This window comes from Chlamydotis macqueenii, chromosome 6 (genome assembly GCF_036417535.1).
Source record: "Chlamydotis macqueenii isolate bChlMac1 chromosome 6, bChlMac1.mat, whole genome shotgun sequence".
NCBI lineage: Eukaryota > Metazoa > Chordata > Aves > Otidiformes > Otididae > Chlamydotis > Chlamydotis macqueenii.
The window spans coordinates 1,003,119-1,021,780 of NC_141561.1; the positions used below are offsets into that span (position 1 = coordinate 1,003,119).

Here is an 18,662-nt window from a genome sequence, read left to right on the forward strand (position 1 = left end):
AAACCCTACAGTCTAAGACCCAAGCATGACCTAGTCTTTAGTCCAAAGGGCAGACTTAACTGATGTAAAGGAGCTTCTGTCCAGCACAGGAAAGAGTAAACCAATAAAATTCAAGTGATAAAACACAAAATACCACTTTTTTTTTTACTATCATCTTAAACAATTTGTCTAACCTCTTTCCATCCACTGCTTACAATGTGCAAGGACGCTCTCTCATCTAAGTTTTTATTTCCAAGCATTCCTCGAATAAACCGAAGGAGGCAGGTTGCTCAGTTAGAGAGATAACTTCATTGCTGACTGCACTGCCAACAGCGAATTACAGCTGCCACAGGAACAGCTCCCCAGCCCAGCTCCGCGCTGCAGACGCCGGCACAGGCGCCGCTCACCCTGCCTTATCGCTACTCAGCCTGCACGCTGGGTTTCCCAGGCAGGCTCTCCTGGACCTCCACCGCTGTTAAGGAAAAGCTCTCCTCCGGCGTAAGCCACCCCCGGGTTCAGGAACGCCAGCCGCCTTCCCTGGCCTTTGCCCCGGGGAGGGAACGCACACCTGCCACGGCACAACAGCCCAACTGAGCAAAGGGAGCCCAGCCGCTCGCCCCGTCCCTTCGCCGCGCGGCTGAGCGGGTCTCGGCGAGCGGAACGGTGCGGCTCCGCTTTAGCCAGCGACGCGCTGGCTGCCAGAGCTCCGTAAGCGGCCCGTGTGAGCTAAAGGGAAAAGCGATTCTCGCAGCGTGTCCACTGCAAATTAACAGCCAAGCCAGCCACGCACCGGGAGCCTGAACTCCAGTTACACACCGCACATTTTTGTTCAAAGTTATTTGCTCGTTCTTCAGCAGAATTATGACTGAGATGCATCATTTCTCAACGCTCCTACCACTAGTACACAACTGAAAATAAACCTAATAGCTAGTAGCCACATCTAAAGGAGGCGCACATTCAAAAGATAACTGATGATCAAGCTCATGCTGTAATCATGGATTCTATTGATGGTAACGCAAGTGGCTCGTGCACATTACTTGGGATAGCAGCAACCACTCTCGCTGCACGCGTGTTACCATTCAATCGATGAGGAAAGCTGGACTAGAAAAACGGTGCTTCACTTCATGTTAAGGATTTGTATCTTCCCAGAAATAAAGTGAGAATTCAGATGTAACACAACCAAAATCCGGCAAATGCTGACTCAGGCTCCAGTATTACCCCGGATTTTCCCCCCAGCCCGGCAAGTGCAGGGGCACAGGCTCGGCTGGAGCGTGAGCAGCCACATTAAGCGCTCAGCCAGCTGCGGCCCAGGCTCCCTCACCAACTACAAATGCACGGTAACGACAGGTCTCCTCACTAGCAGCCTGTTCAAACCCGCCGCAGCCCTCAAACGGGGACACAGGCGCTGCCGGCCCCAGGAGCTCGAGGAGTCACGAGACACAGGCAGCGGAGAGGCCGAGTCAGAGCCCAGTGAATCTCGATGAGCCTCCCGATCGTCTGCCCTCCCTCACACGTGTTTACACACGAACACGTTGTAGCTGGCAAAGATCAGCAGATCAGGTACAAAGCTTTGGCACTTCAGATTAATTAATGTTCCCCATTATTTATCTGACCAATGAATTCTGTACCTTCCCACCTACTTCTGCCTTTGCCCTGCTCTCTCCCCAGCCTACCCGTCTCCAGCAGAGCTAAAAACTTATATATCCCCTAAAGTACAGTGGAAACTTTCACATCCCTGAAGTATGGTACACCCAGGCAGTTTCCAGAACACGTTTTTCCAGGGAGTGATGGACACAAGGAGGGAGACACGGAGAGGATCCAGCCATTCTTGCCTTCACTCCCTCCTCCACGGCAGTAAAGATGATCCTCTCATCCCAGTGCTGCTGCCGAGGTTTGCTGTGAGCCCTCCGACGCCTCCGGCAGCGGCTCTGCACAGGCTTCCCCTCCGAAAGGCAACGAGAAAGCAGCGCGTGAAAGGTTCTTTCCCTTGAATACCTGAAAACAGTGACAACCGCAGAAGCTGCCGCTTTCCGGGTTGCACAGCAAGCATTACAGTCCGGCTTTCTGCACGGCGACAGCTTTTCCTCGGTGAGCTGTTGCACTAAGCGTGCTTTTTAGTGCTGTGTCGTTACCCTGAGCACAGACAGACAGCTGATGCCAGTTTCCCAGCTTCCCTAGGTATCACCCTGTGACTTGACGACAACGGGGATGAGAAGGAAATTGTGAAGTCCAAAAGCACCCCGGCTTAGCCTTTCACATCTTCTGGTTGACTGAGTTCAGCTGCAGATGCTCAGCCTCCTTAAACTGTAAACCAGTGCAAATCCCCACCTCAAGGTTAGTTCTCCACTACGTTTCCAGATGTGCCTTCAGCAAAACAAGGGACTATTTCCAAACCGTACAACTTCACTTCAGGAAAAGGAGAGAACAGAAGAAAAAGTTCAGAGTTCCAGAAGAACTAGCATCGTTTGGTTAGAATACATCTTTTGTTTGATTTTTAAACACAGTATTTCCTACGAACGGCCGACAGCAGAACACAGAGCGGTCCCAGGCAGGTGGCCACTGCTACAGCACGAGCACAGAGATCGGCGCTGAAATAGAAGTGAAGCGATCAGTGCGCGAGGAATTGATACAGATATGATCCATCTTGCTGTCAATTAAACGCGGGAGTGAGGAAGAGCTGCACACAGGGATTCCATCTGCAGTAACGTGATTAGTTTGGCAGTGAACAAGTATGTTTACTGAAATAAGCAATTGCTGTTTATATCTACAATTTCTCAGGCAAGAGTTCCTTGAATGGTTTTGATTACACTCTTAGCAAGAAGGAATTTAGCTTGGCAGTTTGAATTCAATCACGAAGTTAGAAAGTCATCTGGTAATCCATAAGCAAGCATTCTTGTTAATTTGCTAATGTAAATCTCCAGGTTGGTTTGCAGAGTCAAATTCATCACCCTTATTCATTAAAGAAAAGAAAAAAAGGAAGTATTTAAAAAAAACCCCAAAAGCAAGCCCTGATGCATTATCACACTGTATTGGATCCACCTCGATGGGCAGTTCCTACTGACCAACAATGCACTCACACACCAAAAAGAGAGCAGGATTGTGCAGGCTTGGATAGGAGAAGACAGCAATCTCTTACAAGGCCAAAACAAAGCAGTGTTTTTTCCCCTAATGATCGCGGGGGGAATCGGTGGTCTCCAGTTCAAACCCGGCACACAGAAGAATACCCACACCCTGCCTAGTCTGAGCCCCCACGGCTCTGTGCACGAAAATAACGGCGCAGAGAGCAAGAATGCAGCAATTCGGGCAGCATCTACAAGAAGCAAGAGGAGCTGCTATTTCCATTTCTCTAGAACCACCGTCTTCCCTGCAGCCCCCTTTGGGCACTGGGAGCCGCTCTCAGGGCTCCCCGGAGCCTCCTCTTCTCCAGGCTGAACAGCCCCAGCTCTCCCAGCCTGGCCTCACAGCAGAGCTGCTCCAGCCCTCTCAGCATCTGCGTGGCCTCCTCTGGACCCTCTCCAGCAGCTCCACGTCCTTCTGCTGTTGGGGGCTCCAGAGCTGGACGCAGCGCTGCAGGGGGGTCTCACCAGAGCGGAGCAGAGGGGCAGGATCCCCTCCCTCGCCCTGCTGCCCACGCTGCTGGGGATGCAGCCCAGGGTGCCGTTGGTTTCTGGGCCGTGAGCGCACATTGCCGGCTCATGTTGAGCTCCTCGCCCACCAGCACCCCCAAGTCCCTCTCCTCAGGGCTGCTCTCGATCCATTCTCCACTCAACCTGGATTTGTGCCTGGGATTGCCACGACCCATGTGCAGGACCCTGCACTTGGCCTGGCTGAACTTCATGAGGTTTGCACCTCTCCAGCCTGTCCAGGTCCCTCTGGATGGCATCCCTCCCCTCCAGCGTGTCGATGGCACCACACAGCTTGGTGTCGTCAGCCAACTTGCTGAGGGTGCACTCTATGCCACTGTCCATGTCGCCGACAAAGATGTTGAACAGGGCCGGGCCCAACACGGACCCCTCATCACTGGTCTCCACTTGAACATTGAGCTGTTGACCCCAACTCTGAGTGCGGCCATCCAGCCAACTCCTTATCCATTGAGTGGTCCATCCATCAAACCCACGTCTCTCCAGTTCAGAGACAAGGATGTTGTGCACAGCAGTGTGAAATACTTTGCGCAATTACGTGCTTTGCACAACGAGGACAATTTACTAAACTGCTCCTGAGCCTGCAGACGCCACGCGTAGATATTCTCAGACCATACTGCCCGCACTGCTGGTGCGGAAACGTGCTGCAGAAGGTCAGCACATGTGTGTGCTTATACAAAAATAAGTTGGGATAAAACTCTTGAAAACCAGATCTGAATCAATGGAGTTTTATTTTTAAGGTGTAAACACTTTACAGGTGTTTACACGCAGACAAGGTTAGCTGCATTAGCTGTGCCGGTCTCCTCACAGCCAGGCTTTGACTCTCCACCTAGCAAGGACAGCTTAGATTTCAACACCAAAAATCGCCAGTACTCGTCCCTTTTAGTACTAGTATGCTCGGCTAACAAACCGCAGCATCACTCAGGTTGGAAAGGAGCTTTAAGATTGGGTGCAAGTGACCTCCCGCTCACGCTCAAGGGCTAGAAATTCACCACCTTCTGGCTTCTTCACCACCAAGCTTCTCCCTTGGAGTTACCTGGGACAGCTGAGTTTCACAGAAACATCACACCAGCTGAGCGAACACAGAGAACAAAGAGACAGATCAACTAGACCGCACGTTCAGGATTATTAGCCAGCCAAGGTCTTTATTCCTTAACTGGCTGCCGCTAATTCCAGTGCCACAGCACAGGCATCCAGGCAGCGAGTGAGGCAATACGAACACGGGTTTAAAAAAAAAAAAAAAAAAAAAGAGCATTTTATTTCTGTCTTATGATGTGATGAATTCTGTTCCTGAAATAACAAGAGATTTCCTACAATGTGTAGCCAATTAGTGCGCATCTTGGGGCAATATCCTTCTCTGGCAAAGGGAGACGAGATCTTTGCCCCTGCATGCGTTTGATTGGCAGGCATTATTAGAGAGAGGACACTTGGGCCGGGGGCCATGCCCACAGCTTAGATGTGTCAACACAACAAACGGACTGTCCTCCTTCGTGTCAATCCCTCCAGTTATGTTCCACCTGCTGCCCTGCATTAGGTGTTTAAAGCAGCAGCTTTAAGGGACATCATATGGGGAACATGGAGTCCGTACGGTACGAAAACAACATGCTGCTCGCTTGACAGATCCCTCCGCTTACACACGTGCTGGATGTTTTCAGGTCCTTTGTAGGCTGATCCTACGTAGCAGGTTTAGAAATTGGGGGACAAGCAGTTATCATTTTGACGCCACAATCACCTTCTGTAAAACTTTGGTTTTTAATCTGTCTCTGGAATTCATAATGGCCATCATCCACTCCCAGAAAAACGGGAATTCCCTGAATTCTGGCATACTGCATACAGAACAAGTGAGTGTCCGGATCACTTTTCACTTCCAACTCTTCCTCTTTAACAGTCCTAACATCTGAAGCTGCCATTTCTGACAGTAATGAAGCCAGATTGTAAAACCCCGTGATAAAGACTCCAGAGAGAGTTCGAAGCCGTATTGTCAGCGAGGTGCAAGACAGGCAGCCCAACGGGAAGCTTACTTTAAATGCTAGGTTTTATTTTCTGCAACATCTTTTTCGGAAGCCATAAGGATCCTGGCTTATCCACTTCCCAGCTAGGTTCCCCAGAAATGACTCATCTCATTTGCTTTACTAATACCTCAGCTGCTACTCCTCCTCTCCACAGAAACAGCCAGAAGGTTCAGATCACCGTTTATTCAGACATAATACCCACCTTCGTGGTGCTAAGTGAAGGCCGTCTCCCATCACCCACCGTTTTACCTTCAACTAGACCATTAAGATCCGCTTCTTCCGTTCCTGTTTTCAGTTTGCCCAATCTGACCGGCAACTAACAGTACACGCGTGGTAACCAGAGCCATTCAGATAACGGCTTGCCTGGAGAAAGAGCCGATCGGTTACGCTTCTAAGGTGAGATGGGAAACGAGCACCTGCTCGCCTAGCTGCCCAGACCAACACCATCTCAAAGGAAGGAGGAGGTAGCTCCTTGGGCTTAAGCTTTTTCCAAACCCAGACTGAAGCAAGTGAGGCCAGAGCTCTGACTACACCTCCCTCAGCCAGTTCATGGAACACTGATTGCAAACATTTTTGACAAACACGAGGTGCCAGCCTCCAGCCCACATTTAACACAAGATCAGGAGACACGTTCCCTTACACACACCTACCAAGCCCAGACATGGTTGTTTTGTAACTCTAAAGCACAACCAAATTAAAATAACAGACATTTACTTGCTTTAAGAGTAGTTGTTGGTCCACACCAGCTCTGCCTAGAACCAGTCCACAACACATGTTCCTCTTACTGATTTCTCCTTGGCTTCTGCCTCGAGAAAGTCGAGAAGGTCAAGAGCATAGTGACCCTGACTCTACAGCAAGAATCACAAACCGACACCACAATCTACTGCATCTCTTTCTGCTGCCACAGACTTATTTTAACAGCAAGTCTCCATATCACCCTTCACTGCTCAGGGAACTTGTTCTGTCCACGTGCCTTGGTCACCTGGAAGGCAGCAGAGAACCCTGCCTCCAGCTTACCAGTGCCTAGGTCATGCCCACCAGATAGAGACAACGCCCAGCAGAAACGGCAGGCGCCTCGCCACTGACTCCTTTGGCACAGACCCTAGCCTCAAGCAGTTTTCAGCTTTCTGAGCTGAACCAGAGCTGCCACCCTGCCTGTTCCGACGCAGAGATTGTCAGAGGTAGTGCTAGTGGATTCACTTCAGGCGTCTAACCTGCAAAACACTGTCCAAACTCTACTTAGCACTTGTACTTTCCACTCCTCCTGCAACTAAGTACAGCCCCTGGTAGTACGCAGAGGCCATTTTTTAAACACGAAGAGTGGTTTACAAGAATCACGCTTCCCCACTGGTTAAAGACCTACAATAGCGAAACATCGCCTCCTGCCACCCTCCAGATCAGCGCCTTCCCAATCAAGCTGAGAGGCTCTTGGCACTCCTTCCCAAACCAAACTAGTCGTATAAGCCTAACATACGCTCAAACAGATTTTAAGTTTCATATTTTATCAGAAATCGTAATTAATACTTACGTGTTTGTTTCTATACTGAGAAAATTGAGAGAGGCCAAAAACTGTTGCTATGGCACCTCCTCCAATGAGAACAGTTCCTTTCACTGCCTTCTGAAATGCCATTTTTCACTGTAAGAAGAGAAGAGAAAAATTAATAGGCAGTCCTACCACATTAGAATCTAGGCTACACAGAACAGACCATTTGCAGAAACCAGTGACAATGTTGTGACAAGTTGAAACTTAGGGTAGCAATATATTAATTACTGATTTTCATTGCAGTATTAATAATTTCTAAACAAAGCCCAGACAGAGGCAAGCGAGAGTGCTCTAGTATTCGCTGTGAAAGCTAAACGACAAAAGAGTATTCAGATCTACAAGCAGATGTGTGCACACACTCCATTTAAACTCGAAGTACTCGTACACATGACGAGCGCTTACAATAGTGCGGGAAAAGCAGAACAAGAACATCCTGTCACCAGCCAGGCGGCCACCAAATCCTTACCACAACAGAACAGCTGGTCTGCTTCACTAGATCACCTTCAGCTACCCTCCCGTCCCAAACTCCTTCTACAGCCACAGTTGCCTAACAGCACTCCATCCTGCTTTCCAGCCAGGGACACGATCCCAGTATTCGCTGCATACCAGCAAAGCTTGTCCTACCCAGGAATGGGGGAGAAGACGCACTGCCAGTCAGGAAGCAGGTCCTTCAGCGAGAAGCAGGGACAGCGGACAAGATTAAGCAGCTTGAAATAAGCGCAGACCTCTGTCATCTAGCTACAGAGGGTTTAAAACCAGCCCTATGTGGGTCAGGCAAATTCTTAAAAGACCCAGTGTTTGGATACTGAATGAAAAATTTGCATGGAACTGACCTGAATCTTAAGCAGGCACAACCTAATCCATCTTCCCAGGACCGTGGCCGCTCGCAGCGCATGCGAAACAGTGTACATCAAGCCCGAAGGACTCCCGCCAGCGCTCCGAGCCCTCCAGTCACGAGGACATCCTTGTCCAGGCCCCAGATTCACCCAGCAGTCCCCATACAGAGATTTAACACTGCTAAGGCTCGGAGCGGAAGCAGGCAAGGCGGACAGCCCTGTGCCAACGCTGGAACACGGGCGGATTCCACAGCTGCCGCCCGTCTTGTACCACACACCAGACCGGGTCATAAACCGGTACTTTTGGCAGTGCACAGCCTTCCTGTCAGGATTTGCAGCAAACCACTTCCAGCTGGAGTTATTTCTTTGGCCTTATAAACGCCATTAAACATGAAATACTCTACGTTACTGTGTCTGCACACATTTCATCTTTTTTCTCCTATTCTTCCTACCAGCTAGCATCAGTGTTCTTTTTTTTTCTTAAAAACAAAAATAAACACACCGAACATGTTTAAGACAAGCCAAACAGGAAAGCTTTATTTTTAAGGTGGTATAGATCTTAACTTCCTTCCCTGTGCCCTTTGCTCGCGGCACACTCGGCACGGGGGAGATTCCACGCACAATTATTGTGCGCAGACCTTTGATGTACAGATGCTGCACGTCTGTACTGCATGCAAGCGATGGTTGTACAGAAGGCCAAGGCTTGCAGCCTCCCCCAAGTTTTTCTGAAGAGCAGCACGTTTGCTCCTGAAGATTCCCACCATAACAACCTCTCTTGGTGCACCTCTACATACCTGAACACCCCTATGGGCACTCATGGGGTCATAGCAACACGAAATCCAGCACTGCACAAGAATGAAAGCGTGCAGCTGGAAAGCTCGCGCTGCCATCACCACGCTCGTAACCCCCTGCAAAACAAAAGCACTAGGACAATCAACATCAGCTCACACACCGCCTACAGCCGCACGAAGCATACGGCGACGGCGAGTGCATACGCACACCCGAGCACTCTGTGTGCCACACGCTTCTGCCGTAAGGCTTCTTCGAGTTGCTAGAATAATAACCCATCTCTCAGACTGCAAACTGGCGGCAGGCTCGAAGCCGTTTCACACACCTTACACATCAGCAGAGGAGTCACTTCGAATAGGAGCACGAAGCCTTCGCAAGTGCCTGTTCTGGGAACACAATATGCTCCAGAATCCAAGGGAGTTTAAAAAGAACAAATTAGCATCTTCCGACAAGCCGGCTTATGTGCCTGCAGAGACACCGGCTTTCAGGAGAACAAGTGAAAAAAAAAATTTCAAGTTTTGAAAACTGAAGAGGTAATGTAGCTCTGTCTTTATTCAGTTGACCTGTACTACTTCAGTTACGGGTTAAAAACACCCTTGCTGCACCAGCTAAAATGTAAAGTTCCCTTGTGAATCACACGAGAAATACCATTGCTTACATGAAAGGAAAAAAAAACACAAGTTCCCCAAAAGCTGTGTAGTAGATTTCTAAGTGGTTTGTACAACAACGCTGCACAAACCCACGAAAGCAATCAGGAGGAATAAGCACACCACTCACTGTGGTGTCCAGTTACATGTCAGTAGTTTGAAATATCTGTTCTTCTGGTAACTTTTGGTAGAAACCACCACCTCAAACAGAACATGCTCACGCGCTGAACAGAAGCTGCGCCGGGCCAGAGCTGGGCAATAAGACAGGCTGAGTTACGCCTGCCCTCCATGCTCACAGCTCCGTCTCCTCCCTCTCCACCTCCCAACAGGTCTCCGCAGAGAGCGCACTTCTGACAGCCCCCCACCCCGCTGCCGTACTCGCACGTGCCAACGGGCAGTATTTTGGTACGGATGCCACAGGTTCTCATTCAGGAACTGGAATAAACACCAGGCCTGCCAGAGAAGAGAATTCGTTGAAACAAACAAACAACAGAACCAACAACAGCCCCCATGATGCTTACTTTGATCCCAAAAGCTCCGAGGCACCTGTCACCAGCTCTAACACACGGAGAGAGCTGCACCACTTCCATTATGCAAGGTAACACCTACAACGTAAAGAAACTGGCAGGCTCAGCGCCCTCGGTACAGGAGGGATTTCTGGCCTCAGCCGTCAGCTGTCAGTAAGGGGCAACGCTCTGCTTGCCTGACAGCCGGGACGCGTGTCCTCAGCTCTGCTCAGAGCTGATCCCAGATCATATGCAATTCTCCAGGGAAAGGAACGCTCCCAGGAGACCAGCTGCTCAAATTGCCACATAAATCTTGCTCACCATCAGTAAGAGCAGCTTATTCCGGTACAGAAAGGAAAATACGGCTTAACGTAAGCCACTCCAGCGCAAAGCGAGACAGGCATTCAAACCTACACACGGTGCTTTCACACCTGGAACATCTCAATTTCTCCGCAGGAACCCGCGAGGCATGCGCGGAGGTACGTGGATTAGGACAAACTGAGCTCGGAGCATTAGCAGGTTCCGCAGGCAGGCAGGGCCCCAGGCAGCCGGCACGGACACGGTAGGCAGGCGCCAGGCTGCCGTGCACTGCGCCGAGGCTCTGCCCCAGGCTCTGCAGTCGGGCTCTACCTCAGCACAGCGCACCTCCTCCCCGCCCAAACACCCCGGCTTCTTCCCGAAAGGAACCACAGCGCATGTGGGAACTGGCACACGACAAGGCAGCTTAAACACTGCCTTAATACACACAGCCAAAGAGAAATTTGAGGCTCTCTAAACGTACACTTGTGCGTTTTCCCTCAAGTTCTGTCCCAGAACGGCTGCTAAAGGCTACTGTCAGCACCAGGCAGGATAAAGCAGAGCACAGGAGATGGACCGGGAAAGAACACAGTCCACATAGTGACGACAGGGGCTGTACAGAGTGCTCGGGGCGCAGAGGAGAGCCTACACTTAAAACTCCTTCATCTTTTGCAAGTAGGTATTAAAACTTGACTCTCTTCCAAGCCGAGATCAATAGCCCGTGATGGAAACTGAATTTTATTTTAGTGAAAATTATAATAGCAAGCAGCATGAGAAGCGCTGCAGTCAGAATAAGTCATCTCCCCAAAACACAGACATTGTGAGTCACCTTTAAAAAATGGCTCGAACAGCATACAGCGCTTGAGTGCTGTAAGTGCCATCTGACAGTGTAAATCCCCACGTTAAGCCCTATCCTTCGTTTCGATACAGGTCACAAATGGCACATTTGGACCCACATCCTCGATTCCAGGGTGGGCTGCAGTCCCTGACAGGCTCTGGAACCAGCTCTGGCAGGAACAGGGAGCCCTGGCCGGCACGGGAGCAGCCAGCGGCATGCCGTGAGGAGTCGGCATTGCGTACATCTGTCCAGAGCTGAATAACGCACAGGGAGCACTCCTCAGTGAACCAGTTGAGTATTGTAAATATTCACATGGACATTAGCTCAAACTTCTAGCTATTAAAGGACTTCTGATAAGAAAATACAGGCTTTAAACTTGAAAGGAAATATAAAGGGGGGGGGGCGGGGGGAAGTGCTAGTTACATGAAATGGAAACTACATAAAAGATGCATCAGGATAAGTTCATGCTTTCAGTTTCCAAAAGTTAAAAAAGTTAACACAAGCTGTTGTCACGGGAGGAGCCGCTCCCTCCTGCGGTGCGCTCCTGACCAGCGGTTCAGAGCCTCACTTACTTTGGCGTACAGCAGCACGCGGCAGTCGCTTCCACAGGAAGCTCCCACTCCAGAGCCCGGGCTGGCGAGCAGCGAGGTCCCTGGGGGAGCCTCACAAGCTAACAGACCCTGGCTCGGCGTCACAGGCACGGGCTCCGCTCCATCGGTAACGCACTTCTTCAAGGCAGGATTCTTCTGCTTCACCTCCAGCCCCACGTTTAAAAACCAAAAAGCATACAAAGCACAACTTACAGCCTGGTTTGTTTGTTTGTTTTTTAAAAAGTTATTTCAACAGCCGTCTTCAGTAGATGCTTCCGAATAGCACGCCCCACGCGACAAGCATCTGCCACCCACCCTGCCGTTCTCATTAGCCTGGGATAAACCCGAGGAGCGACTTGCCTTCCTTACTCCCCGTAATGCCCAGCCCAGGCAGCTGCAAGACTGTTGGCTGGCTCTTACTTGGAGTTGTGTAACCTGCTCCCACCCGAGGAGGGCAGGTGGCTGAAGAGGAAATGCTGCAACCGCCGGCATTTCTGTAACTCAAGTGCTTTCTAATTAAGATACCAGGCTGGATCTAAGCAGCGCACGGCCAAAGCTGGGGGAAAGAATGAGAGGAATGAGGGAAGGGGAACGGTGGAAAATTCAGATGCAGAATTGTGAGTTAGAGATCAAAGAAAGATGACTACTTTAGCAAAAGTGAAGAGACAGATGGATACAAACTGTAGAGCTTCGCAATAGGAGTGTGTGACGCCCTGTGTGCTGCCATCAGACATGGTGTACGAGACGCAAAACCTGTTAAATTAAGAGAAGAAATCCAATCTGTTATGTTGTGTATCTGTGTGCTTTATGAGGCCATTACCATGGAATCTGGGTGCTTCACACTCCGTTTCAAACGAACACATCTAATAGAGTGAGTCACCCAATGGAAGACTTAAAAATAGAAAACTTATAATCATCACCACTACAGTTTGCATAATTTGCCGTCGGCACAGTAGCCTTGTCTAATTCAATCTCTCACATTTCTTCCAAAAGCTTCTCAGGTAAGTTTTGGATGATGAGAGCCCCAGACCCACGTCCCTCCAGGCTGAGTGGGGAGTCTTGCACCGCCTCTGCCTCTCCAAGCAGCTGAAGTCGCTGTCCTCGGCTCCCTCTAATTCGGCTTTCCATCCCTCTTGCAGGACTCCTTAAAAGGTGGCCCCTGTGAGGGCGCAGGGAACAGCGCTAAGACAGGCCACAGTTAGGATTCTTACTGGGATAACTTACGGATTTCAAGCTGTACTCTTCTGAGAGCGCGTAACCGGCAGTTTATGGGTGTGTCAACGCAGGAAGTGACCAAATAACAAGAAAAGGGGTAATAATCACAAAGTCGCCCTTATAGCACCTCCCTTAATGAGATCATCTACCAGCTCTCCTAGAGCTTTTCCCAAGACTGACGTGGTACGTTACATAGGATGTCAGACCGCACTAACTGAAGCGAGCATCTTAGAAGCAAGCATTTAAAGCTTAAACCAACCAAAACTGACGATGCTTCCCCTGCAGCGCTCCTAACAGTCATCAAGCATCTCTCTCCTCAGCTGATAGGAGTCTAAATCTCCTGGGCTGCCCTGTGCTCCTCGTTACCTAACCAGCAAACACGAGACCAAAGCGGCATGCTTCGAAGGGCAACCAAAGCTCGTTATCTACCTCACCAGCAGACGCCTGGGCCGTTGGCTCATACACCCATGACTTCTCCACGTAATACTGTAAACCATGTCTATCCTGAATCCGCACTCCGAGACAGAGCTCCAGCGGGTACAAAACGCGGCTGAAACATCACAGCCGAGTCCATCCCCCAGCTCATCTCCTAAAGCCTGCAGCCTTTACTTTGGGCTCTTAAACACAAGTTAGGGCCTTTCAATTAAAGTAATTATCCAAGACCTAGCTCACCAACCAAGCACAGAAACACAACCCACAACGTCTAGACAGCTCACTGGGTTACGAGTCCCTTTAAGCCACAGGCCACGCCACAAATTTGTAAGTTCCTGTATACAGGACTTAAAACCCGAAAACCCCGCAGGCCCCCCTGCACTAGGAAGTGGAAGCAAAGCAGCAGTTTGCCACGTGGGGAAAATCCTTCCCGCACTCCAGTACGGGCAGCTAGCTCGGCTGTCATGCCCAAAAGTAGCTGCAGCGCTTGCCGTGCACTAAAATAAAGGAAAAACAAAGCAAACAAAATAGGCATCCTATTCTCCTTGCTTCTCTTGGTCCCCACGGCTTCAAACTACTGACTCTGCTTTCCGTACTCAAGTACTAAGATCTTCCCACCCACCAGTAAATGATATCCCAACTGCTTTAAGCTGTATCCGACAAGGAACAAGGTCTTCTGGCTTCTCTTTCCACTATTTGTATTTTTAACCTAACCACTTCTTCTGTTTCATTACCCTCCTACCAAAAAAAAAAAAAAAAAAAAAAAAAAATTGATTTGTAAATCTTTCTTCAGATTTCACTATTAATATCCTGCCAGAGAAAGCAGTGTTTCTGAGAATAAGGCAACACTGGCAGACAATGACGGCTCTAATTCCAAGCACCATACCCACAAACTAACAGGAATACAGAGAAACACTGAGGTCACGAGCATTTTGAGCTTTCCCACCACACAAACACGATAATATATTTATCGAGTCTTACGATAAAAGTATTTCAATTCCCTCCTGTCCTATTGAAAGATTACTTCAAAATCTGCCACCCAAGGAGCAGGAAACCTGGTCTCCTGATTACTGACAAAACGTACACGGGGTGATTCCCATACTTTTTTTTTTTTGTGCCAACATTGCTGTTAACTTAGCTAGTTCATAGGATTTGCAAGTTTGTATTGGGTGTGTGGTAGGTTTCAGGGCTGCTACGTTAGCCCCCCACTAATGCAGACAGCAAGAATGACTATTTCAACTAATGACGGTAATTAGAAAGACATGGTCTTGTTAGATACAGTTAGTTCATAGCTGTTCACCGTTTTTTTCCTGATAGTCTTCATTCCCCTCACATTTAACGCAGATATTTGATTAATCAGTCTACCAAGTCAGCTTGATCCTAATACTGAACTATATCCACGGTTCCCTCCCTCTCCACAGCCAAACGCTAAAGGAGAAAGGATTAAAAAACAAGGTGTTGTGCTTGTTACAAGACTGGACACAGCCCTGCATATACAAACAGGTACCTGTTCAAAAAAATAACTACAAATTAGGTGATTACTTAGGTGTGTCAAGGAAGTAGCCTAGTTTTATACACTGGCATAAAGATTGCGACCTGATAGTACGTGCAAATCTAATCCCGGAGGAGGGGCACGCGTTCAATACCATTTTGAAACCAGAATCAACGCTTGGTTTGAGAAACACTCTGCTAAGCAAGAGAGGCACAGTCCAAGGCTTTGTACCCAGACTCCAGAGGAGTGACAGCCTGGGCTCCAGCGGCACTACCAGGGTATAACTGAGGGCGAGCTCACCGGCATTTGGAGAGAGAGAGCTACACATTTGCTTCGAAACTGGGCTCAAAGACAGTTATTTAGGGATACAAACTGTTTCTAAAAGCAATACTGTGGCACTGTAGAAGAGTTCTGATTACAAATTGTTTGCTCGTTACGTAATAAAAATTGTTTCCCAGGATAATGCTTTTTGGAAGAAGTGAGCTGTATCTACATGAGCAAGAGCTGGGCACTCACCCCCAAAGCAGAACAGCTGCTGCCGAGAACGCAGCCTCCGTGCCCCACATCACTGACTCCCAGGTAGCTCCAGCCTGGGCCCACGCACCCCCGTGAAGCGGCTGAGGCACATAAGGCCTTCCCTCTTTAAAGGGTGACCTTCCCACTTTTGTCAGGACCTTTTTCCCAGCCTCTAACTTTTATCTCGAGCTAGTTTCCCTTTTCACCCAGCACTCAGCTTTGCAGCGGTGTCCCACCCTCCCGAGAGGGCCCAGCGAGGAAGGGGACAGGCGCACGCCCCGCCATCCCCACCCTTCTGCAGGCAGAACGCCACGGCCCTGCTCACGCCAGCTGCAGCGGCACACCCACACCGATAAAGCTAATCCCCGGAAAAAATGCAGGCTCAAACTGCAATCAGAACATCGAGTGATATGCAGGAGATGAATTTATACACCTGGACGACCAGACCTCTGTTTTAACCGAGCACACTGTAGGCCCATGTATTTTAGAAAAGGTAAGATAATTCTTTAAGTCCTGTTTGCCAGTTTGTAAACAAGCACTATGATAAAAATAAATTGTTGCTTAACAGCTACTTGCAAACACAAACCCTTCTTTTGAAAGCACCGAGATACTTACAGGGGAAAGGAGAAAGTAACAACTCCAAACTGACTGTGGAAAAAGCGCATTTCTTTTGAATATTTGCTAAAGCTTGCAGAGACTTGTGTGAAGACAAAGTAGGTAGCAGAAAGAAACCTGTATGAGCTTTCGTTTGGAAAACTGGTTTGCATTAACGGCCTTTGAACCTGCCACGTCCATCCAGCCTTCCAAATTTCTGCTAGTGACAGATCACCGGGTAGAAATGGATGTCTGGGGAAAATGCTACGTTACACAAGAAGGGCCTAGCTCATACAGTTATTACTACCGTGCTCCTGTGCATGCGTACATGCACACACCCCTAATTAAGCAAAGCAAAGTGTGCATCCCTACACATACAACCAAAGTGACGCTATACATCTGACATAGGGTGCACGTATCATTTTTCCACGCACGCTCGTGCCTACTCAAAACCTTCATCCAAAGACAGCCTAAATAAAATTGGCAAATTGTTAACATCAGAATTAATACTATTCTGCTTATTGCTATTATAGAAGAGCCAATACTCCATTTTGCCCCAGCTATCAACCCTTAAAGATCTTGAAACCTCAGACTGACTCTTCCCTAGCTAATCATCACTCACTGCTCATCACTAAACATTCCCAAGGACCTGTATCTACAAAAGTGAGAAAAATAAAAGGCCTGATTAACTTCAATTGAAAATACACCATGCTCCTAGCAGCTGCACCTCCAAGCTTGCTTCTCATCCATGGTCAGAAGATTATCTTACAAATGGACTCGAGTCTTCAGGCCAACGTCAGCGTAATTACACTGGAGCAAACCTCTCACGCAGGGAAACTTTCTGGGTGGGAATCCCACAGCAGAACAGCAGTCATGGTCCCAAGAGAGCTCAGCAGACAGGCAGACTGCAAACACCGAAATGAAGATAAGACACACAGAGAAGTCTAGCCACGACCTGAGAACCACCAGAAGACAAACGCAAGAGTCTGTAGTGGCAACAGATTCACGTGTCCACAGCGCTCCAAGCCTTCAAGAAAAAGCAGTCCTTGCCTCCGCGGCTGCCCTGTGCGTAGCTGGAGATGGACTGTGCCTGGCAAGGCTGGAGAGGTGTTCCTGCCGCCGCTCCGGCCGCGCATTCCGTGCCTTCGCCCCTCGAGAAAGCTCAGCACAGCTGCAGCAGGCACGGCTCTGACCTGGGGGCCTCTTAGGGCAGTAAAGAGATATTAGGAAGTGTGGCAAGCAGCAGAGAAGCAAGAGAAGGAAGTATGACTACTTCAAAACGGGGAAGGGAGAGCCCTTACTTCCCAGCAGCGGATGGAAAGCAGCTCGCTTTCAATGTGCTTTTACTACTACTTTACAGCAAGTAGTAGAGTAAGCTCAGCAGGCAGTTTAAACTCGGGGTCTCCACACACACACACCTATATCTTTTCCTGTAATAACGGGCTTACAAACACTGAAGTGATTGGTTAGAAGGGAAAAGAACTCAAGAAAAGTTTAGGACTTATTTGTCGCACCGATACGCTCTCACCCAGAAACGGTCCCATGCAAACGATTAATACAAGCGAGAAGCAACCGTTTCCACTTTGCAAAGCTCGGTGTAACTACAGCCATGCTGTTCCTTGCCCAGCACTCACGCCTTTTAATAACCGGAGACGCTGTATTCTCCCGGCCCTACCTGAGACAGAAAATGGAGCGACAGCGTTCTGCGCCCCGCCATTCGTTACAGGCAGACGGGCACAGGCTGCACGCAGCTGTCCCCGAACAGCGGGGCAGCAGGGCTGAGTGTCCCCCGGGCCCGAGCGGGGCGACAACACACGGACGAGCCAAGGACTTCGTACCACTTCCACGGAACAGCCACCCACTCCGTTTTCTGGCCCCTCTTTCCGTCCAGGAACAGAGGGGAGGGGGCCGGGAGCCCGTGGCAGAGCCGAGACTTACTGTACTTCGCCAAAGTGGGATCTGGAGGAGACGAGGGACAGCGGTGATGGTGTGCTACAGGTTTACAACAAAGGCAAGTCCGGAGGCGAACCCGCGGCCGCACCACGCGTGTCCCGTGGGGAACCGCACACCCGCACAGCGCCCGCTCTCCCCGCGGAGCCACCCCCGCGGCACGGCCCGCGCCCCCCCCGCCCGCCCCGCGAACGCCACTTACTCCCGCGCCGAGCCCGCCTCCCTCTCCGCGCTGCTCGCCGGCCGGCGGGAGGAGAAGGCGGGCAGCCAGCCCCTTTCCCCGCTCCGCCTTAACCCCCCCCACCCCGGCGCCTCCCCGCCCTGCCCTCCGCCTCACCCGGTGGCCGGGCCCAAGGGCAGGCCGGTGCCGCTGGGGAAAGGAGGCCGCGCTAGGCCCCGCCGCTCGGGCCTGTTCCCGCCTTCCCGCTCCGGCGCGGAGGAGAGGGACGGGCCCTCCTCACCCCGCTCTGTATTTAGGGGCGTCGCGGCCCATCGCCGCCCCTCCTCCGGCTCGGGCTGCGCGGGCGGAGGACCCAGCCCCACGCGTGGGCCTATGGCCCACGCGTGGGGCTGGGTCCTCCGCCCGCGCAGCCCGAGCCGGCCGGCGGGGGCAAGCGAGGCTCGTTTGGACGCTGACATTGCGTTTTTTTGGGGGAGCTCGGTTGAACTGCTCATCTTCCTTTCTGAGGAATTCTGCTGGTGGCCCGCTTTTGGGCCCCGGGCAGGTTTCTTCCTGGCAGACAAATGGGGAACGGATGCTTGAACGGTATATAAAGTCCGTTTTA

At 50.3% G+C, this 18,662-nt stretch overlaps 1 protein-coding gene across 8 annotated transcripts in view; it reads right to left on the reverse strand.

Moving 5' to 3' along the window:
- The window catches only part of GPD2 (glycerol-3-phosphate dehydrogenase 2), a 56,136-nt gene extending 37,817 nt beyond the window's left edge, over positions 1 to 18,319 (reverse strand). Inside the window, exons 1-2 of one of the 8 annotated variants that reach the window (XM_086750819.1) lie at positions 18,215 to 18,319; positions 7,161 to 7,268 (exon numbers count right to left, since the gene is read on the reverse strand). In XM_086750819.1, the coding sequence (XP_086606945.1) occupies positions 7,161 to 7,262 (102 nt within the window). In that variant the 5' untranslated portion in view covers positions 7,263 to 7,268; positions 18,215 to 18,319. Of the gene's footprint in view, positions 1 to 7,160; positions 7,269 to 7,641; positions 7,695 to 7,781; positions 7,906 to 8,008; positions 8,044 to 17,865; positions 18,018 to 18,079; positions 18,111 to 18,214 lie in introns of those variants that run through there. The other 7 variants (XM_086750821.1, XM_086750818.1, XM_086750822.1 and 4 more) reach the window with 7 other exon arrangements.
- Positions 18,320 to 18,662: the final 343 nt, after the last annotated feature.